The sequence below is a fragment of the Camelus bactrianus genome, chromosome 13 (genome assembly GCF_048773025.1).
Source record: "Camelus bactrianus isolate YW-2024 breed Bactrian camel chromosome 13, ASM4877302v1, whole genome shotgun sequence".
NCBI classification, from domain to species: domain Eukaryota; kingdom Metazoa; phylum Chordata; class Mammalia; order Artiodactyla; family Camelidae; genus Camelus; species Camelus bactrianus.
In genome coordinates, this window is record NC_133551.1 from 54263105 (window position 1) to 54286757 (window position 23653).

General features: G+C 38.5%; 1 protein-coding gene across 2 annotated transcripts in view; it reads right to left on the reverse strand.

Moving 5' to 3' along the window:
- Nucleotides 1–1494: 1494 nt before the first annotated feature.
- The window catches only part of LOC105072822 (argonaute RISC component 4), a 33635-nt gene continuing 11476 nt past the window's right edge, over nt 1495–23653 (reverse strand). For both annotated transcript variants that reach the window (XM_074376868.1, XM_074376869.1), the window contains exons 4-18: nt 23471–23652; nt 23150–23286; nt 22912–23046; nt 22131–22218; nt 19932–20079; nt 19550–19669; nt 19294–19422; nt 18915–19048; nt 17704–17888; nt 16508–16667; nt 13542–13857; nt 13257–13391; nt 7894–7995; nt 7434–7633; nt 1495–5364 (exon numbers count right to left, since the gene is read on the reverse strand). In XM_074376868.1, coding sequence (XP_074232969.1) covers nt 5256–5364; nt 7434–7633; nt 7894–7995; nt 13257–13391; nt 13542–13857; nt 16508–16667; nt 17704–17888; nt 18915–19048; nt 19294–19422; nt 19550–19669; nt 19932–20079; nt 22131–22218; nt 22912–23046; nt 23150–23286; nt 23471–23652 — 2280 coding nt within the window. In that variant the 3' untranslated portion in view covers nt 1495–5255. The remainder of the gene's footprint in view (nt 5365–7433; nt 7634–7893; nt 7996–13256; nt 13392–13541; nt 13858–16507; nt 16668–17703; nt 17889–18914; nt 19049–19293; nt 19423–19549; nt 19670–19931; nt 20080–22130; nt 22219–22911; nt 23047–23149; nt 23287–23470; nt 23653) is intronic.

Sequence of the window (23653 nt, forward strand, 5' to 3'; positions counted from 1 at the left end):
ACATAATAGGAGCTCCAGAAATGTTTGTTAAACTAAATAATTTCTTTTTTTTCTCCACTCAGTTTGTAATATAGTTGCTAGTTTCCCCATCTAATTTTGTCTCTCTTCTTCTTATAGATTTGTCAATAGCTTCTGGAGAATAAAGTCAACACAGAGGAAATCAGAGCCAAGAGATGGAGAAAAGAGACAGAAGAGGCCCATGTCTTATAATGGTGCTGATCAGTCTGCGACTTCTTTACTTGCTGGCCATGCCCCTGACACAGGAGTGGGCACATGAGCCGTTATGGATGGTGTAACACATCCTTCAGTGACTGGTTCAAGGATGGACATTCACATGATACAAATAGTGGGGGATGAAGTGGGAGGAAGGCCATTTGGACTCATTTGAAATACACAAAATAATGGGGTTCCCATAAGAAAGAAGGATTCTATCGCCCAAAGAAGTAATAAGGGAAAGCATTTGGGTAGATGGAAATTATAGCTGCTATAATCTATTGTAAGGGAACAAACAGTGCGTCTAGAATCCCCTTGTCCCCTCCTTGTCCACTTGGCAAAGTTTGACTCATGCTTCATAATCTATTCCAAATTTCATGACCCTGTAAAGTCTTTTCTGAGTCCCCATGATAAGAGTTGCTGTTCCCCTTTTAAATTCCTATAATTTCATGCTCAGTAGCAGATATAATGAAGTTAGATAGGCGTGGATTCAAATTCTAGCTTTGACTCCTTATCTTTAAAACAGGGATACAACTATCAACCTCAAAGGACTGTTGCTGGGATTAAAGATGTCAATATAAAGTGACTGGCATATACTAGGTGCTCAGATAATGTTAATCTTTCTGCCTCCTCCTTCACACCTTATGCCATATTAGAATGAATCCTTTAAAGAACTAAGTTTTTACTCTTCTGTGTTCCCAGCACCTAGGCAGAGCTAGGGATATATTGGGTTCATGATAAATGTTTGATAACAGACAAATATGGAGAAGGAGATATTGTAGTGATGGAAAAAACAATTACCTGCGTAAAGTTGGTTGTATGTTAAGACTTGCTTCTCTGGTAAACTATAAATTTCCTAAGGATAAGGGCTATATTGTATAAATTTCTTCATTACCTTTGCCATGACTTAACAAAAAAAGCTTTGCTGGTAAGAATTTAAAGACATGAGATTGGATCGCCCCAAGACAGGTGAATTTGAGCAGCTCTTCCTCTAGAGAAGTAGTCTTACAAAGTATGTGGCCATACTGCCCTCTGAAGACTGCAGATTTTTCTCAAAACATTACTGAAATCATCCCATTAAGAGCTGTACCCAGAACCCTGATGAAGTTTGTAAATTCTTACACGTGAAATATTGTGAGACTCTCTTCTAAAATTTCCAAATAACAATTTCTAAAAATAGGGAGCCCTAGGATTTAAAAACACAGTTTTCCCATTGTTCTTTTTTCTCAGGTTTCTTAAATTGAGGGAATTGTTTTTAAAAAGCAACCATGTGTGCTGCTATTACAGTATACTCCATATTTATTAGAAAATTGACAAGAAGAACAACGTTTGGCACAAGAATGCCAATTTATTCTTTTTTGGACACATGAACACAAAATATCCCTGCAGGCCAAAAAAAAAAATTGCAAAATTGAAACAACCATCATCTTACCTCAACATGGGGATACCACCCATCCCTCAATAGTTTAGAAAGTACCTCGTATTGCTAGAGACATCCAGTCCAAATTTAATAAAATACATATTAAAACATTACAGACCTAACAATATAGAAACAAAAATGACACCATCAGTCAGATGAACAAATGCAAACATTTTTCAGCCACTAGACATAGAAAGAGAATGACTATGTCAATAGCAAGGGATAAGAAAATGGTTAATCAATAACAAGATCTTCCCTTTAACTTTACAAGGAAAAATCCTTGGAGTTGAAGCAGTATTGATACAATGCCCTCAGCCTCCACTTTCTTAAAATGAAAGCAGAGCTACTGCCTCGCTATTGAGCAAGAAAATCTTACAGCACATCCACAAAGGGTAGCTAGGGCAGAGCGGAGAGGGTGAGCCTTGTTAAACAGTGCATTACCTTTTCCCACAGGAAGAGTAGGTAGCTGAGCCAGGTAGGTAAGCTCTGATATAGGCTGGGCACCAGATCCTAAAATACAGACCATATAGAATATGTCTGCTTGTAAATCATCACCTTTGGAAGCAGCAAATAGAATTTACAGTAAGAATGATTATGTTCTGCCTGCCCAGACTGCTGGTTGTGTTAGGCCAGCTAGTTCATTTTACAGCTAACAACAACAACAAAACATAACTGATTCAACATTTGGATCTTCACCACTCTTTTAATGTCCCCTGCCCCTTAGCCCCAAATTGTTACTCTTTAGCATTGCTACATTTAAATCTTTCATACCACATGACAGTGCCTAAACAGGCTGCATTTTAAAAAAAACAAACAGCCTAAACCTACTTCTAGAGAATGCACACATCCCATTGATTGACACATGCATAATGATTCTGTCAGTCCCAAGAGGTTAAAGTATTCAAATTGTCAAGCTGAATTAAAACCATGCATTCAGACTTGCTTGCAATAGTATTGCTGCAACTCTGTTTCTGCAGTGATTCCCTCTTAAAGATTCACCCCTCAGCAAGTTTTTCCCAACAACTCTAGTTCTTCCATATTTCTTTCCTTTTGTCCAAACGACAGCATTGCACCCTTAAAGGTACTGTTTTCCTATAAAAATAGGCCTCCCGGCTTTTCCTCCTCTGCCACACTGATTTGCCCACAGTGTACTAGGACTGACTGAGTTTCATATAAACTATAGTTCAAGGTCGAGCGTATAGCCCAATTGCAGGCAAGCAAGTCAGGGCTTCGTGGCACTCTGCCTCGCTCCCTGCTCCAATACATGCCAGGAGATGGTGAGAAGTGATGCTTCTTCTGTGCATTATTATCAAGCAAGTCCGAGGCACACAAGTGCAGGTGTGGTGCCCGCTGGCCAGCCAGCCAGCCACCAAGAGTTCCTCACATCCTGGACTCCAGCAAGTTCTTCTAAAAAAGCTTCCGTTCTTCCTCCTCTTGGGTCCACGGTGGCCAAGCTGAAGGGCATTTTCTGTGCTCTCCCTGAACAAGTGTGAATAAAAAGCAGCAGCCAGCCCCTCACCAACATGTCCTGATTTGTAGTATCCAAGTGAGGTATTTGCAAAAAAGGAAAATCTTAAGAAATTAACATCTGCCATCTTCTGCACTCCTGCCTATGCTGTGCCTCAGTTACAGTGCTTGCTTTCATCCCACTCTATGCAGAGAACAAGGACGTCTGCACTCCTATCTTAATGAGCTTTAGGACTTGATATACATTATAAAACTCTCAGAGACCAGTCTCAGCAAACACTGGTGGAGCCGCTGATCAACAGCACATAGAAATGTAAACTTTAATGTATTTACAAGCATGTTTAAAAGACTGAAGAGGAACAGTGCTTTATATTGCTGGGATTTTGAGAAGGCTAGTTTAAGAGATTTGGACTAGCTAATGAGTTCAAGCAAACATCCTTCACCGTTAGATCCAGTGTTTTCCCCACCAGCAGTTTCCAGACAGAGGTGGCAAAATCGTTTTACTGTGTAGCATCTATCTCTTCCCCCAGCACCTTCCTCAGTCATATGGAGTGGCTCTGGGCCTTTTATCCTCCTCTCCAGCTTTCACTCCTGATGTTCCAGGACAAAGAATTACAAGTCACTAAAATTTGGGCTGGGAAACACTGGCTGGAACTATCAAGACTCTATGTAACTGTTGTCCATTCACAAAGTGTTATCTACACTAAATACAAAATACATTACCCCTACATTTTAACTGATGCTTGCTTTACATCAACTCTTTTTGTTTGGACAAGAAAGGAATCCCGTCTCCCTGTGAACTGAATCCAGAATCTATTAAGAAAAATCAACCTTTTCTATGCAGTTTTTGTTTAATAAAAGGAAGGAAATTCCACCAAATATATTTCAGGTTGAAAGAGAAACAGAAAATTTGCACTGCAAGTAGTTGTGTGAGTAACCTTGATTCCCAGGGAAAAAGGTTTTAAATGCTGGTAGATCTTTTGCAAGTTGCAGCATCACTCAATGTACCTTGAGGATTGACAAAAGCCTATCCAATAAGGAAGCATCCTGGTTCTAGCTTATTTTAAAACGAAGTGACAGGACACCAATTGTGACTATAAAACAGATAAAAATAATTCTTTAAAAAGAAGGAAATATATATTTTTTCTGATCGGTTTCAGAAATTGCCAGATTATGATCTATAAGAAATAGCTGATAAAAATCATACTGAAATCTCATCTAAAAAACTACATTATCAGGGGGAGGAAGAGGAGGGACCTTAAAAAATGTTTATTGCCAAAGTTAACTTTCTATGAGAAAAGTTTAAAAATCATTTAGCTCTAACAAACCACACAGCAGCATAAAATGGGCACTTTTGAAAACTTTGAAAAACACTAAAAGCTAATTTTTTTTCAAAGTGGGGGAAACATGAGTACTTTTACCATGGCAGTGTTATCTGTCACCGTGACATGCATTACATCGGTTTGTGTTACACATTCACAAAAGTCAACCAAATAAGATAACTGCCTGTCTGAATCTGCAGCCAAATTTAGTGCAATTGCCTGGCAGCCTGTACTTGCACCAACACAAGTCTGTAGAGATAAAAAGATAAAGTAGTAAAACTAATAAAACTCTGTAAAACTTTCAAAAATTAATGCTCGTTAAAGGCATTTACAGTGGCAAAGTCAGAAATCTCCATTAAAAACTCTATGGACCCACACAATTAAATAGTTACACTGAACTGAAGTAGATTGTTTGGTTTTTCTCTCCCATTTATGCACACACCCCACTCAATGAATACAGAAAAAAAGAAATAACCTTCTCTTGTAAGACTAGAGGGATGCGGTGAACACCACAGCTAGCAAAATATTCCATAGAAACCTTTCTTGTAAAGTCCTTTAGAAAGTTCAGGCTGATCAGCCTTTGCATGATGAGGTAAAAATTCAGTCCAGTGCATCAGAAAAGACAATCTATGAGTACCTATTACTTTAAAAAAAATGGCTCAATTTTGTTGATGCATCAGACAGCGCTGCAAAGTATAGATTCAGTGCAACTATTTCGAGTTGCTGGTAGAAGACCATCTGAAGTCAACTTGGCTCTCTAGAGGCAGTAGGCATTTGAAACATTTTGAGGCTGCATGGGGTGTCAAATTGGTTGAGTTTTTTTTCTGAGACTCTCAGGCAAAATACATTGTGTGCTGGGTATCATGGTGGATCTGCACAGCTTTAGCCAAGGCCTGAGGATCTCGGCCATTGCTCTGTCCTGACACGTGACTGCCTTCCGCACTGCAAAAAGAAAGCAAAAAACCATGTATCACAAAAGACCACTTCAAACTGCACATGTTTCAAATAGCATGCATAGTCCTGGATTCAAGATGAGGCTCAGCTTGTGGCTCCTTAAATAACTTGTAACATCTCTCTAAACATCAGTTCACTCAGTTGAAAAATACAATATAACTTATTTAATAGGCTGTTGCAATACTTAAATAGAATAATGTCTGCAATGACCCAAATCTTTAACAGTGCCTACATAAGGACTTTCACTGCCTGTTATATCTGGCTAATGCCTACTTGTCCTCTAGGCTTCAGTCAAATATCATTTCCCCCAAAGAAATCTTTCCTGACTCCAAAGTTCAGATTAGAGCCACCTAGAATATACACTCATAGAATCCTGTACTTTTCTTTCATTTGAAAGATAATTATTTGGATAATTATTTATTTGCCCACTAGGATGTGATCGCCAAGAAAACAGCAACTTTGTTTATCTTACCATTGAATCTCTAGTGCCTTGCACACAGCGTTGCCTCAATAACCATTTGTTGAATGAATGAATGAATGAATGTGTTTAGCACAGTGCTAGAACATAGTAGATACTCAGCAAATGTTACTCTGCCACGAGACTTTCTTGTATTCCCCTCACTAGCCATACAACTTTGGACAAGCAGCAACTCTTCTGAACTATGATCTTTTAGAATGACAATAACAACTTCTGGACATACCTCTTCAGGGCACCATGGGATCCAAAGGGGCTCAGTAAATGGGGAATCACCATCCCTCTTCTGATTTCTCTACTTAAATTATTATTACCCTTATCATCTAGGCTCAAAGTCTTAGTCATCTTTTACTTCATCCTCTTCTCTGCCACTCACACCCACTTAACTATTGAATAATTTTTTTTAATCCCAGGAATAGCCTTTTATTTTTAACAAAGACAGTCTTGCTCTAATGTACTTTTCCAGCTTCGTGCCTGCTCTTCCCCTTTCAAATGTTCCAGCCAAGAAAAACTTGCTATTGTCCAAACATGTCACTTTTCTTCTTTGTGTCCATTACTCCCTCTGCTTCGAAAATCCTTTTCTCTTTTTTGTAGAGCCAAATCCTACCCATCCAGCTATGAAATCTCCTCTAACAGACTTTCCTCTGACGTTCAATTGCACTTTCATCTATACTGCTTTGGGCTAACTGTCAGTTCTATGTTTGCCTGTATTGTCTCCCATACTGAAATATAAAATCCCAAGAAACATGTCTTCCTCAATGTAGTGTTTTCAGTACCTAGCACAGTGCTGGGCAACATAGTCAATACCTAATAAATGTGTTGAATGAATTTGTATATTGCAGAGTGGAAGGTACAAAGCCACAGCTGGGCATTTTCCATAATAGCGTATTTTCAACCCTTACAGAAATAGACTTGCAGTGGAATGTCTACTATTTAGCAGCTGAATTCATACTTGGGGAAGAGCCCAGAAACTGCTACACTTCGCAGATGGTCATTTGGGAGAAGAAAAAAATTAACGCAGAGAACTTGTTTAGTTATTTAATAGTAGCTCAGTAACAGGTCAAAACGTCTGATTCTCTTGAGATCCTTATTTGGGGATAAGAATGGTCTAGCACCCCATCTTTCCCCAACACACACTCAGGTTCCCTCTGGTGCTTTCTCCCAGATGGTACTGAAAGCAAAGTGAACTAGTCAGGCCTTGCATGAAGTGGAATCCACAGGCCTACGACTGCTCTGACTCGAGCCAGGACACTGAGCTGGACATGTTTTGAGGCTGCTTACAACCCAAGCAGAACAGAAATGCATTTGGCTCTATGGGAAAACCACAGACAGTTCTAAACTAGACTCCTTTTTGGGGGGAAGACTTTAGACACACCACACAAGTACAAACAAGCCTGGGCCTTTCTTGGACCAAAAGCTCCATTATCAGCTCTCAAAGGCACATGCAATTTTATTTGTTCCTTGAACTTTAAACTCTAAAAGGAAGTTTAACTCTTCCAAAAAGCTTTCTGTAGTAGTTAATATTTTTTTTTAGCATGCTGCTAACATAGATAGAAAGATTTTATTTGCCTGAGAAACTTGCCTGTCATGATCTTTATCCACCAGATGATACCTTGCCCTGAATGCTACAAGCCGGGCATAATAGGCAGGGGCTGGAATAGAGACTGAGCGCGTGCACCGCACATAGGTGTGACACAGCTGGTAAGTTAGTAGCTGGAGCTCATCTGCAGTGAAGCAATTGTCATCCCACAAGACCTGGTAATGTGAAGGACGGCTGGTTCCCTGGAGAAAGAGTTTTATGATTAATGTTTCCAACATGGGTTGACTACTTGAGAGAAGAATTGGAACACACTTCTTAAATTCATAAGTATTCCCGTCTAGTACACCTATAAGCAGATACCTAGGCCAAAAGATAACAGTTGTAAGATGCAAGCATTAACAAAGTTACATATGGTGTTTAATAATAAGTCTACTCAAGCTGGTTGCTGAATCTGCAAACACTTCCCTATCAAGTCACAGATCTGGACCAGCTTCCAAATTACCTGAATTCCTGCATGACTACAGAGGTAAAAGTCAAACTCAGATGGATGTGTGATGGTGCTATCCACGGTAGTGCCTGCTGGTACATTGCCACTTTTCCCCACCTACCAAAAAAAAAAAAAAAAAAAGTATAATTAGTCATCAAACTGCTAAACTGAGCTCACACCATTTTTTTCTTTTATGTGTTCATTAGTAATGAGTTAGTAAACTCTTCTTAAGTGAACTCTTGAAAACTAGTTTAATTCAAGATGTTGAAATTTCTGTAATTTTCCCTTAGACCTACTATTTCATCCTTAAATATTTTCCCAAACAAATATACTCTAGGGGAATCCAGACAAAGAATTATTTTACCTATGGCTTTGGGTTGCATTATTGCTATCTATTTTACCAACGACACATTGCTATGTTCTTGGTGGAGGAGAGGGGAGATATTTAAGATGGATAAGCTTTCTGAGGAAAAAAAAATTGGTTTTATTCCTTACTTGGAGTAAGAAAAAATTTTTTTCAGTAAAAGTTAAGATGAAGGAATCTTTGAACTGATTCACCAAGTTCCATAAAACTAGTACTTTCATAGGATCAATAAAAGAACTCACTGACACATGCATTATCAGGAAGAGTATATTGAAATGAGAACTAGGAAAACCAGAGTTTCAGTTCTGAGCCCAGCCTTGCAACTACATGCCTTGAACAAAGCATGGTATCTTTGGGCCTCAATCTGATCATCTGTAAAATTAGGTGATTATCTCTTATACTTTTAAAATTCTAAAGTTCTTCTACGGTCAAACTCTAAAATCAAACTGGAAAAGCAGAGAGGGGAATTTCAGAAACATATTTGCAAGGAAAGGAATTAAATCTTGCTATTTTATTTGGTGAGTTTGCATCCACTTCTGATGCACGGCAGGGCTCTATATGAGGAAGTTCACTTAGCATACTGGCACAAATTTGATGGGAATTTATTTGGCTCCATTCTAACTATTGTCAGCTGAAGATCATACCTCAATGCATATAATAATATACATGAGTATAGAGAAGTCTCATTCCATCAAATTCCATATGTGATCTTGGGTACCCAGCTGGACAAGGGGAAATGTAAGTCAGTTACAATTGTTCTAGCATTGTTTCCCAAAGTGTGTGACTTAGGAATATTAGTTCTGCAGGATGTGTTTAGGTCTTTTACGGTCAAATAAAATTGAGCAATACTGGGCTAAACCAAAGTTAAAAGGCTTTTCTATTATATGACTTCTTAGAACCTTTATCTAGTAATGTATAATCTTTAATAGGGAGACAGAGTATAAAGCATTTCCCATACTTATTTGATTGTAGAATCCCTTTTTTAAAAATCTTCTAGAATCTACAGATGAGAGCCTAAAGAGGGGCTGCCCTGGGGCAAAAGTGGGGGGTGGTCCAGCATGTTCATTTCAATCATTATCGCTTGAACACCACGTGTGAGGCTCTGCAGCAAATGTTGGGGATAAGAGACAAAGGCACAGAGAGAACTAATGAACTTGCCCTCCTGCCCTTCATGAAAACCATATGCAATGAACTGCAATGCAATGTAATAAGGGCCTTATGGAAGGCACTGGGAAAAGTTGGTAGGAGGGAATGGTTGAGCCATGCCTTATAGGATAAGTAGGGTTGAAAGTGGGGATGGAATAAAAATGTGAAACATTTCAAATAACCCTTAAAGTCAGGAATGGATAAACTGTGGTTCATCTGTATCATAAAATACTACAAAGCAACAAAAAGGAACAAGCTATTGATACACACAATGACTCAGATGAATCTCAAATACATTATGCTAAGTAAAAGAAGCCAGACAAAGGCTATGACTTCTTTTCATATGATATCCTGGGAAAAACAAAACTACAGAGACAGAATATACATCAGTGGTTGTCAAGGACTGTAGGTGGGGGGAAAGGTTGACTACCAAAGGGCATGAGAAAATTATTGTGTGTGATGGAATCATTCTATATGTTTTTTAAGCTGGTGGTCACACAGCTATATGAATTTGCCAAAACTTACAGAACAGTACAGTAAAAATAGTAACTTTACTCTATCTATATCTTAATAAAAACAATGGGAAAAAAGGGTAGGATGGATGTGGTCATTCCAGGGATAAAAATACACAATGTATATAGGAAATGGAAACAGTCATATTGCTAATGGAAGGTGAATGAGGACATGATGAAAGATCAAACTAAAATGCTACATTTTGGCTACCTTGGGAAAACATGGAACACCATAAGACAGCGTTTGGTAGGCAATGGGGGATATATGAAGATTTTCTGAACAGTGGAGTGACAGGACAAAACCTGTATTTAAAAAACCTAGCCCTGACAGCTGGTGGAGGGTGTCGAATGCCTGCAAAGCCGCAGAGTTCTGCCTAGGGCAGATGGAACACACAAGAGGAACAACTGAGACAAGAGATTTCAGGGTAGAACACAGAGGACTATTTGACCAACTGAGCATGGAAAGGGGGGACATGAATAGAGGAGAAGAATTTAAAGACAACTCTGAAGTTTCTAGCTTGGCTGACTAATATACAGTGATGCCAAGCAATAGATGAAGAGGAAAACTGGGGGAGGAATAGGTTTCAGATGAGGATAAAACAATAAGGAGAAGGTTTAGACGTGTTTTGCTTGAAATGTCTGTGGTGGATTGTATCACTGGTGCCAAATATTCTGCTGCTCCTCCCTGGAGGAGGATTATACATCCCCACCCAATTAACTCAGGAGTGGCCATGAAACTTCCTTTGGCTGATAAAATGTAGCCTGAAATGTGTTACTTCTGGGCAGAAGCTTTAAGAGCCAGCATGTGGCTTGTCATGTATCTTTTCTCCCCTCTGTTACAATGACTGGCGATGTTCCAGAGAGATGCTCCTCTGTCAGCCTAGGCTCCAAAGGGAAGACAGTGGAGTCACAGCTGCAGCCACAATGAATGTGTAATATGAGCAAGAAACAAATCTTTGTAAGCCACTAAGACTTTGGAGTCTTTTGTTACCACAGCACAGCCTGGCCTATCTTGACTGATACAATGCCTACAGAGCATCTAAGTAAACGGGTAGACAATTAGAAGGGCAGAGCAGGAGCTGCATAGAAAATCTGGGGCTAGAAGTACAGATTTAGGAATCTATAAGTAAATAAGTCTCATATACTAAAGAGAGTCAAAATTGAGAAGTCAGAGAGAAATATGAAATGCCAGGTAACATCAAGGTTTAATGGACAGAGGAGGAAGAGGAGTCAAAGAAAGCCTAATTACAGAGGTGGCTAGTGAACCTGGAAAGTCACACTGCTAAGGCCAAAGAAGGCAACTGTCCATAAGTGATGCGAAGAAGTCAGTGTGGAGACTTGACAAGACATCGCTGGATTCAAAATGAGCAAGTCATTGAGAGAACAACTTCAGTGGAGTCGCTGAAATCAAAGTTAGGCTACAGAGAAGTGAAGTATGACGTGAGGAAGTACAGAAAAAAAAATCGTCTTTTTTTTTTTTTTTTTTCTAAAAGTCTGGTCATGAAAGGGAGGAAAGAAAAGATGACAGGTAGGCTGAAGGAGAAGCAGAGTGAAGGGAAGTTTTGGGGGTGCCTGTGGAAGGGCTGAGAAACTTTAGAGAGTGAGGAGAGGGAGGCAATAGATTGAGGAAAATAAAAATTTTGAAAAATAATGGGTTATTAATGAAGTGAGGCTCTAGAGAAGGCAGAAAGTTTAAGAAAAGCATAGGTGGGAGGGCAGAACACATAGGTGGAGAGATTAGCCTCAGAGATTCAAGGAAGAAGATAAGAAAACACAAGACTTAGCTAAATTTGAATGCAGAGGAGAAGAAGGTGAGAAAAATCCATGTCTTCCAGATTTTGTTTTCTGGAGGAAACAGAAGATTGTTCTATTGATGGCAATGTAAATTGCTGGCAATGAAGCCCTTATGGATAAGGCTGGGGATTTGAGAAGAGGATAAAGGTTTGGAACAGATGCTATGGGGAAATATAATAAATGAAAACAATTACAGCATCAAAGGCCTGGCTATGATTTCCCATCACAAACTTGTAATATGGTTCATTGTTAAATAAATGAATTTCCTTCCTCAGCAACCTCTATCAGCCTAAGAGTAGGAGCAAAGGAAAGGGCAAGTGTACTAAGTCAGAGCTGGAGACTGGCAAGAGGCATGTTTAGAGAACTGAAGACGTTAGTAAGTGTCAGGGGTACAAAGCAGACCAAGGATTGGGACTGTCAATCTTCAAAGGTCAGGAATGACACTGGATGGTAAAGAACAAAGCTATGAGATAGCTTGGGGTTTCAGAAAGATAATCCAGGTCCTAAAGTTACATTAACAGCAAACTGACAGAGGGATGGAGAGTGACAACCCAGTTAAGGAGGGGTGCCAGGATGTTCTGTGCTCAGAGCTCGGGCAGGAGTTCAGAGAATTTGTATTAGCAGAATCTAAGAAGTATTACCAAGTCAGAGTTTGGGTGATTGGCGGAACTGGGGCCCAAGGAGAAAACCTTAGTTCTCCAATGGTTCTGAAAACAAGAAGAAACAGCTTAGCCTTGGATTAGAGACAAAAACTAAGAATGTATTAGAAAATAGTGGGAGTGACCCACAAGATTAGGTAACAGAAAGAATTGGTCTCTCTTGAGGTGGATCAGGGAGGGTCTGGAAAAGATGATGTCATAGAAAAGATCATTGAAGTAAAGTCATCCAACATTATGTACCTAAAATTTTCCTAGTTTATACACAATATCAGATTATAAGTAGGTTATCCAAAATGCCTTTTATCAAATGCTGGAAACTGTACCCCTAATTGACATTCATTTACTAATTTAATCCTTAATAACAACCCTGTGAGATAGGGATTGGTCTTATCACACTTTACAGTTGAGAACATTATGGCTTAGAGAAGTTAACTCGCCCATGGTTAATAAGTGTGACATCACAGGTGTTCGGAGTGTGTACCCTAAGAATCCCGTGCACCAATGTAAAATCATTTGGAAGAGAAATTCTTCTTTACATCCTAGAACCATGCCTTAGGCACTGGTAGGAAAAAGAAGCAAATGGCAATAAAGTCCAAATAGATAAACCTTCCCTTTGGAGGCTGCCTGCATCACCATAGTGTACCTGGCATGTTTTTACCTCCAACTTCCTCCTACCCCCCGCCACCTAAGAACCCTAGAAACAAGTATTTATGTCACATAAGAGAAATACTCAGTCTTGAAACCTGTATCATTTAGAATTGCTCATCTAAGCTCAATTGGAGTCAGTATATTCATTAAAATATTATTAGGCACTTCTGTTTTTAGGAAAAAAATTGTATGTATGCCTACTCAAAAACACACTCACTTGCATCAGATGATAAAGCTTATCCTATGTGTTCTTACCCTTTCTGTTTTATCTGCACAGAAGAGTCGTGTGTGATGTCTTTTCTGCACCACAATATAGGTTATTCCTGGCCGGTAATCTTCTTCCAAGCTAATACATGCCTTTCGAATTGCTATTAGTTCTGGCCAAGCTACCTAGGAGTTAGAAATGGAATGATGTTTAATTGAGAACTTGTTTATCTCTCAGATATCTCTCAGATCTGATTTACCCAGAGTGGCAGATGGAAGGAAGCTCCGTCAGACACCTAGAAGCCCCAGGGGGCAAGTGCAGGATAATGAGAATACCTGTTTCATCTGTCCCTCGGATACCCCTCCACGGTAATAGATGATCCGAGTGGGTTTGAAGCGTGTGGATTTGTAGAATTGGATCAGCAGCTCTCGAACCATGTTAGTGAGGTCCTGGATTACCTCCTGACTATAGAGGAGCTCCTGAGAGATCTCCTGGCGGGAAGTCTGCACCCGAACAGTGGCACAGTACCGGCTGGGATGGCCGTCCATACTGCCAACCACTGCTGCGATGGAAGGCTTCTTCCCATCCCCTGCTGGGGGATGCGTGACATCTGCTCCCAGGAAGATGACAGGCTGCTGGAACACCGAGGGCCTGCTCAGATTTAAGGAGACATTGCCACTCAGGCATACAGTTGCAAGTGTTTTCGTTTAACAAGCTCACCAGATACAATCAGAGATACAATCTTACAAGAGAGAATGAAGACTTGTGCTCTTTGAGAGAGAACTCTAAGGCCCATTGAGTATCTGTGTCACCCAGTACAATGAATCTGAATTGACTGAAGAAGCCAACATGGTTCTTCTGTAATAGTAGGAAGGGAAGAATCAAGAAGAGGACTTAACCCAAATTTAACAAAATCTCTGTGTGTAAAGGAAAAAACTTCCCAGAAGAGGCTCTCTTGGGATCCTAGGATTTCTACAATGGATACAGAATTGCAGGATGCACATGGCACTGGGACAAAATCCCCAAGATATGAGACTTAAGGAAGATAATAAAGTCTATTTCCTTCCCTATTTTATTTTTCTCTGTAGTGTTTATCATTTTTACCACATATTTTACTTACGTAATTTATTTACTATATTAACCCACCCCCACACACATACAAATATTAGCTCCATGAAGGCAGGAATTCTGTTTTGCTTTGTCTTGTTTACTGCTGTATGTATCCCTCATGCCTAGAACACTGCCTAGCTCCCAGCTGGCATTCAACTAATATTTGTTGAAAGAACAAATTCATTTATTTGGCACTGATTTCTCCATTGAGGGAACCAAGGAGAAAAATATCATACATGCTTCTTTGGTGAATTCTTAAAGGTAAGATTTGAGACTGCAAGTATTGATTTTTAAAGTATAATCTAGGAGGCACCCAAAATCTCACAATCTCATTTAATAGGTACTAAAGATGAACTTCTATGAGGACAAAGACTGTATTGTATTTCTCTATATCATCATACAACATGGGCTTGGTACAGAATGGTATAAGAGTGTGTGTGTATATATAATATATGAATAATATGTATATAAAACATACATATACAGAACATATATTTCATATATTATGTACCAGCCACTGTGCTAGGTTCTTTACATGGATGGATTCATTTAGTCCTTACAACAATTCTATGAAGGAGGTACAATTATCATCTTAATTTTCCAGATTTAAAAAAAATAAGATATAAGAGGATAAGGAAATTGCTCAAGATGATACAGCTAGGAAATGAGAAAACTGGAATCCAAACCCAGGAAGTCTAACAAAAACGTATGCATTCTATGCCGCTATGTTACAGTATTTGGGGTAAAGTTAAATCATGCTTTAGGTTAACTTCCCCTATGGCCTGTACACCTCATCTACCAATGTTTCAGGAAGAATTTATTTACCTAGAAGTTCATTCAAGGACACACATGAGAACTGTGACCTGACTGTGCAAGACTAAGGTAATCAAGTTCACCTTCTTCTCAAGCATGGAAATGACTAAGATCACAGCCCAAATTTAACTTTCTGAATCACTTTCACATACAGGATTTCACATAAAAACATTTTAGGGTTGACAAGTCAGATACTACTTCAAAACATAAACAACACTACAAATTAATGCAGAGCAATCCAATCTAAGAAATGGGCAAAGGACTGAACATGTCCATCACAGAAGAGGATGCCCACATAGCCAATAAGCATATGAAAACGTGCTCAATATGCTTTAACTATCAGAGGAATGGAAATTAAAATCATAATGAAATACTCTTACCCTAACCAAAATGGCTAAAACTGAAAAGACTGATATCACCAAGTGTTGGCAAGAACATGAGTAACTAGAACTCTCAGTGGAAGTGGTGAATTGGTATGACCACTTTGGAATACTACAGTGCCCTCTTATTTGCAGGGGATATGATCCAAGATTCCCGGTGGCTGCCTGCAACTGCAGACAGTGCCAAACTCTAAATATACCATAGTTTCTCCTATACTAATGGGTAGCATATACAGTGTGAATATGCCAGACAAAGGGATGATTCACATCCACGGCTGGACAGAGAGAGACAGTTCGAGATTTCATCATGCTACTCAAAACAGCATGCAATTTAAAACTTATGAACTGTTCATTTCTGGAATTTTTCATTTCAAACAGAGGTTGACTGCGGGTAACTGAAACCATGGGAAGTGAAACTGTGGATTGGGGGGAGGTGGACAACTGTATTTGATAGTATCCATCAAAGCTAAATACATACATTTTCTATAACTGAGCAATTCTACTCTTAGATAAATACACAAGAGAAAGAGTACTTAATTCCACCAAAAATGTAGACGACTTGTCTAATGAATGTACAGGAATAACTAAGAATTTGTCGTATATGCATATAATGAAATACTACCCAACAAAGAAGAATAAACTTCCACTTAAAACAGCAATGTGAACGAATCTCAGAGACATAACACTGAGCAAAAGAAGACAGACACAAAATAGTACATACTGTGTGGTTCCATTTATATGAAGTTCAAAAACAGGCAAAACTAATCTATGGAGCTGGAAGTCAGAGTGGTACCTTTGGGGGTTATCTATTGGGAGGGGCCACAAGGGAGCCTGAATAGGTGCTGGAAGTGTTCTATATCTTAACCTGGCAGGTGGTTACACGAGTATATAAGTATATAAAGGTAATCAAGATGCATATTTGAGATTTGTGCACTTTATTGTAAATTACATAAGTTAGATCTTAAGAAAAAAAGGAAAAACAGAGTTCAGGATCTTACCTTTGATGAGGTACGAGCACGTTGTTAATTCCTCCGAGCTTTGCATTTATCTTCAGGCAAAGGTTGGAAAGGGTTTGAGGTGAGGTCTTCACTACATTTTTTACCTGGACACACTGTGTAGCCATACCCAGGAGAGTATCTCCAACACGTTTCACCTCCGCTACAAAAATAAGTTTATTAATTAATTTTAAAATGTTTATATATTCTCCTAAAGTAGAGGGAAACCTCCCACAGATTAACATTTACAGAGTGCCTACTATATATTGTACACTGTGCTAGAGGCTTTTCATCTGTGGTCCTTTCATCTGCTAAACCCTAAGGGCAATTTTTTTTTTTTTTTTGAGTTTGGGTAGGTCCTCCCCATTTCCTTTTCTTCCCTCCTGTATGCCTTGAAAGCCAGCCCACTTCCTTTATTCTTCCACTGCCTGCCACCACTCACTCTGTCCCTTGAGGTTCCTCTTCCCACAGGACCCGTCTAGCAAAGGAATCAATCTTCCCAGCTCCTCCCTCTCAGTACATACACCAGCCCTTTGAATTTTAAGGGTTTTTTTCTTCCTTTTCCCCCCCTCTAAACACTGAAGATAAACAGAAGGCAACAAAAGAAACAAATATAGAGAGGGTTGAATACATTTTATAAAGTTCAAATGGCTGGTCTATGTAGTTTCCAAATCCTTTACTTAGATGATAGCCGAAAGAACTTTGTATCATCCTTCTTGAAAGAGATACAAACCAAGCAGCTCCTTTTCTGGACGTGGTAGCCTCCCCCACGCTAATATGCCTAAGTGCTTTCCACAAGACAGTCCTAGTCTCCCTGCTTTGGGGATGATGGTAGAATTGCCCTGCATGCCCTGGCCCTCATTTCCACTGCATTTCCTGCCCTCCCTCCCACTTCCCCCACATAGGTTGGTTGGGCCATTCAGCTAGTCACGGCCAAAAACTGCAGAAGTTAAGAACCCTCCAGAGCTCTCTTTTCTCTCTGCCATGGGGCTAGCAACATTCCAAGTAGCAACTGGGTCTCAGAGTGAAAATTATACAGAGCAGAGGACACAGTCTACCCTCAATGGGCACACAGCAAGAGCAAAAGATAAACTTCGTTGCTTTGAGCCACTGAGAGTTCAGGATTATTTGTGACTGGACCATAACCTAGTTAGGTATCCTGACTGCTATATCTCATTCAACATTAAAGGGGTCCATACCATATACTGGTGTTTTCCCAGGCAAGATAACCACTATTAGTTGTAGGCCCACATAGGTCATTTTCAGGTGCTTAAACATAGGCTCCACGCTGTCTGCACCTTGTGCGTACTTGCAAAAACATGGCTGACCCTGGATAGGCATTCCAGCATCCTTAGAAATTTTACGGAGCTGGTCAGTGAAACTCCTGTTAAAATAGAACCAGTGGCACAGTGCTTTCATTTCAGGGTATATTCTTAGCATTTATTTTCCCCTAAGATACTTCTTTTAGTTCTGTAAATTCTTAGCCAAAATTAGAAACAAACAAATAAACAAATCAAAAAAAAAAAAATCTTTAACTGGTTGCCAAAAATAGACTGGCAGTTGTATCACTGCAATTACAATGCAGAAAGATTTTTTAAAAAAACATTCAAGTCAGTAATTCTGGACTGAAAAAAAGCAAGGTCAAAATTGCAGATAATGTGTACTGTGGTAAGTCTGGTACAAAAATAATTGGGTAAGCTTGTGTTCAACTGAGAACATGGAAACACATGGTCACAAAATTAGCATATTTAGGATTACATTCAAACTTGTAAAAGATGTGATTCAATAACAATGTCAAAAGAAATCACCACTTTATGAAAAAGCAAAATTCATTGTGAAGTTCTAATTTGGATCTGAGAAGTTACTTCAATCTATGTATAAAGCTTTCAGAATAATTTCTTTTGTGCATTTGCCAATATTTTGTAGGATTCCTTTCTTTCATCCCAGTTCCCTTTTCCTGCCTTGATTTTTTCCACCATTCTGATTAACTTCCTTTATATAGATAACTGCATCTGTAAGACTTGAACCAATGATCTTAGTCAGTGACCTTGCAGGAAAACAAGCTCACTAGTAAATTATAATGATTAAAAATGAACTAGTTTTTCTCTTAGCTGAAAAGATACAATTAATCCCAAAGAAAGCTTCACTAAGAACTCAAGGATTTGCCATCCGGCACTGCTTCAGCCTTGTTAGTCACAAATTTCTGCGCTAAATGTAGGAAGCTGAGTCAGATTCTTAACGTAATTCCCGTTTGCAATTTACTATAAGAACAAGGTCTTTTTCCTACAGCCAGATGGTGTCACTATAGGAGTCAGGGATTCAGTGCCAGTGCACACAGCACATTCACATAAAGATGGTATTTTCATATCTGGAAGGGATATTACTAAGCTGAAAATATGAAGATACTCACTTTAGTAAATCTTCCCTACATTGTTTCTGAGGCGCAAAACAAGCAACTGCCCAAACTTTAATTTCAATGCCAGCATAAAACTGCTTTCCTCGCATGTCCCAGACACCCTGGTTGGGTGTGGCTACCGTTTTATTCTTTAAAAACAAAAAACAAAAAACAAAAAAGAAACAAAAGAAAAGAGAAAAGACATTACAATCTAAGGCCATTTTAAAGTTGATGAGGGGATAGACAAAACTCTACTTGGTATTAGTCAAAAGACAAAAAGCAATAATGAGTAAAACTATGGGTAAATTCACTGTGGTGTTGTGGAAAAACCCTGGATTGATCTCTTTTTGACTGGTTGTTGGAAGAAGCTTGCTGAATAAAATAAAAGGCTTACCCGGCCTCCATACTGCAGCATTGGTGCTGGAAGTACCCTGCCTGTGAGCTCTGTCATTTCATTGTGGACAACAATACCAAATTCTTTAAGGTATGGATCAGGTCCACCCACCATGCTGTTACTCTTCACCTAAAGAACAGGAAAGCCTGCATATATAAAAACCCAAAGAGTACCTGTGTCCCATCAGGAGTTTTCTATTGTTTTTTTTTTTTTTCATCTGAAAGCTAGCTTATCTTAAGGACCATGCCTTACTGACCAGTCTACTGATTTCTTCCTGTCTGTCAGGAGCAGATCTTGCTGTGGCTTTGATCATCGTAGAAGTCTGATTGTCTGTGAGCTTCTTTATACATCGCTGTCCTGCCACTATATTACAGACCTACCAAGAGGCAAAGCGGAATCAGTTTGTGTAATGGGCTTCTGTATCTTAAGCCTTTGCTGAACAGTATCTTACATCTTCCATTTCCGAAAAAAAAAAAAAAAGAAAGAAAGAAAATTCTGTTATATACTGAAGCTATCTGTGCAATATATTTTAGAAATTAATACTAAATTCTAAAATTAGTTTAGAACATGACTCTTTTTTCCTCTTAAACTCATTCAAGAGATTATAGATTGGCAAAAGAAAATTTTGTTTAGCTTACCTCAAGTGGCAAGTATGTATGCTTTTGTTCTTGTCCCACTTGGAGACAGGGAAGATGGGGATATTTCAGCTGCAGACTATACTTTTGCTTAAAATATTGAGCTACTGTACATTCCATAGCTTGGCCATTTTCTAGCTGTAAGGGAAAACTATAGGAGAGAATGTCTTTTTTAGAAATTTCTTCACTTTTTTTTTTTTAAACAAACAAACAAAAGCCTACTAACATTTTCTACCTTGACTAATCACTTAAAAAACAAGTCAATCTTTATCTGGCCATTTTCACTAGTATTTAATCAGGACAGCAACTCTGTTGGAATTTTCCATGTTTCTAGAAGCTAGGAGGAAAATAATTTTTAATTAATATGGAAAAGGGGGGTAAGGGTACAGTTCAGTGGTAGAGTGTGTGTTTAGCATGCATGAGGTCCTGAGTTCAATCCCCAGTACCACCATTAATAAACAAACAAACAAACAAACAAACAAACAAACCAAATTACTACTCCTTAAAAAAAAGAAAATGGAAAAAGAATTTAATACAAGAAGAAGCTGCAGAACCAGAAAAATATAGAGACTCATTAGAGGTCAGTTAACACCTACAGATACAAATAAAATCTCTTCCTGGCTTCTTAAGAGATGATTAGATTCAAGTAAAATCTCTTGCTGGCTTCTTAGAGATGATTAGATTCAAATAAGGTCCTGGATCATCCACATATGTTTCATTTGCTTAAGAGAACTTTTGGTATATCATAGTTACTGGGGCCACACATTCAGATCCCCAAACCAGGACAAATATATGTGTATTTGGAGGCCACAAGACCAAATACACGAACTCGAGACTGTGTGAAGATATTTGGTATAAACTGGGGAGCATGATTTAAGAAACTCTCCTTATTTGGCTCTTCCAGTTGACAAATTATCTCAAACACTTGGCATAATAATAACTTTAACTTTGCTTTTTTACCTGTTAATGCCCCCCACAAAGTAACAATGCATTGAGGATTATCTATGAGACTTTTAAATTGATGTGCTTTTAATTTTCATGCAAAGATTACATAGTTCCATAAGTATAATTATTCTTACAGGGTTATGTGAAGTAATTAAATAATGAAAAAGATACAGTTGTTTTTTTTTAATGGTTACTCTATGCCAGGAGCTTTATATATATATATATATATAATATATATATATATTAACATTTTTTATTGAGTTATAGTCATTTAAAATGACTATGACACAGTTCTTTTTGAAACAAATGGCCCAATTCTCAATAGTGACCTCATAAGGCCTTGGTAGCATTTTTTTCCCTAGAGAATAAAGTCAATGATATAATATGAAGAATACAGAAATGTCACTTTACAACTCAAGAAATTCAAATGATGTGTACATGAGTTTGTACTGAATAATTTATTCAAATCAGACTAATTAATATACTGTATCTATTCAGATATCACCTCAAAATTTCAACTATCTAGAACAAAGCCCTCCAGGTGATTTTGATGTACACTTGTTTGAAAAAGTCTTCTGAGTAAGTAAAATAGTGTAAAGTTTATATAGTCAAGTTTATGCTTTTTACTTAGAAGAGCCAATATTTATGTTTCTGTCAGACATGAGTTTAATGATATTGATTACAGGAGTAAAACTTACAGATATGGTCATTTAAAAAGCATTTGCTTATGTATTTTCTCATTAGGCATAGTTCACAGTAAATTAGAGGTTGAGTGATTAGAAAAATGAGACTGGAGGAGTGAAAATGAGTGTGCTGCTGGAGGCATTCCATACACACGGACAGCTAGGAAGATGTGACAGCTAGCTACAAAAGGAGGAAGAAAAGTCCACATAAAGCATAAAGCAATACATATCTTCTCATGACAGCCTTTATGACTTAATAGATCCTTCCGGCCATGCCCTGAGAATTACGACACTATAATAAACGATGTTATAACGATGACTATGCATGATTATATAAAAGTTAATCTATGTTTCAGCATACTCTAAGAGGCGAAATGAATTAAAGGTAGTAAATACGTTTTATAAAGAGCTCTAACAAAAATATTTAAAACTTTTTTTAAGCTTGAGTGCTTAAAAGTGAAGATCTCAGTGATTTTTAAAATTACGATATGGGATACTAATTTCTCAAATGATTATGCTAGCTTCCTCTGTTACCAAAAACGTAATGGTATTATTTTAGATGCGGTTAACATACGTTTGATGACTGGCTGGCCGTCTAGTCACATTACAAACTCGATATTTTCGTTTCATCTGTCCACAGTGGGTTACTTCAACTTTAAGACCTGAAGTTTAAAAAAAAAAAAAAGGTCAAAACAATATTAATTAAAATCACAGAGACAGAAAAAAATGATTTGAATGTTGTCTTCGGAAAGGTTTGACATTGCACAGGACAAAAGTTGCAAAGATATGGGAACTATTTCATCACGTATAGGCAAAAAAGCTTCTGCCAAGCAGAAAAAAATTAGAACCCAGATGACTTAAGATTTGCAACCTACTTTAATGTATTGCATCATTCAATAAATATCTATTAAGCATCAGCTGTGCTTTGTGCTTATTCTTGGGTCTGGAGACAGCCCTAACGAAGTTTGCAGTTTAGTAAGAGAAGACAGCTAAAAACAAGTAAGGGAAAAAAGAATTTCTCAGAGGAGAATAAATGAACTTGTCTTATTTCATTAAAATGGAAGTTTTCAAGGAAGTAAGAATAATACTTACTAAGTACCTGATATGTGTCAAGTATTGTGCTAGAAGCTTTATACATCTAGTTGCATTTAATTCTCACAGCAATCTTACAAGATACTTATCTTAAACTTAGAGATGAATAAACTATGGCTTACAGCAACTAAGTAACTTGCCTGAGGTTGCAATGATAGAACTGACTGGGATGGAATGGAAGCCCAGGTATGTCTGACTCCAAGACCATGCTCCTTGCAACATGCTGAGCTGCCTCTGAAGACCACAGTAATGCAAACACCTACCTCTGATTTCTTTGGTAAACTTGACACGCTGGGAATCTGTTAGAGGTTTGGTCTGTTCATTGATGTTCTGAATGTCTAAAACCTCACACATGAACTCAATGATAGGCTGAGCCCGATAGAAAGCAGTTGCAGATACTAACAAACAAAGAAGAAGGATACTTAGCTTCCAGGAAAGGGAAAGGATAAAAAAAAAAAAAAAAAGTCAAAAGAATAAAGGGTAAAAAGAATCCCATCCTACCGTCAATATTGAGCATCATATTCCACATGGCAGGTCTCACAGACTGATGAAAGCCAAACCAAACCTCCCTGCCCCCTCCCAGAGGGTGGTAGTAACCCTCTGGAGGTGAGAAAAAGGAGCGCCCCACCGGAGTGTACCTGAAGGAACAAGAGTTTGCATGTTTCACAATAAAAACTTGAAAGGTCTTTCATTTCATTCTCAGTTCCATAAACTGAAACCAAATTTGATCTATGACTTATGAAGAAAACTTTCAATGGCTTCCTGCAACCTACCAAAAAGAGTCTGACATTTACAGCAAAGAATTCAAACTAAGGTACTAACCTCATGGAGGGAAGGTGTCTTGTGATAACATCAAGTGCTTGTACTGAGTCATCTGGGACTTCATTCAAGTGCCCGGCCAAAGCTTCTAAAAGTAACTGAAGGCTCACAACTGACACCCACTGAACAGACACTTTAAACGTTTGGTCTTTACCCTCACCTGGAAGGGTCACTTCCATATCAACC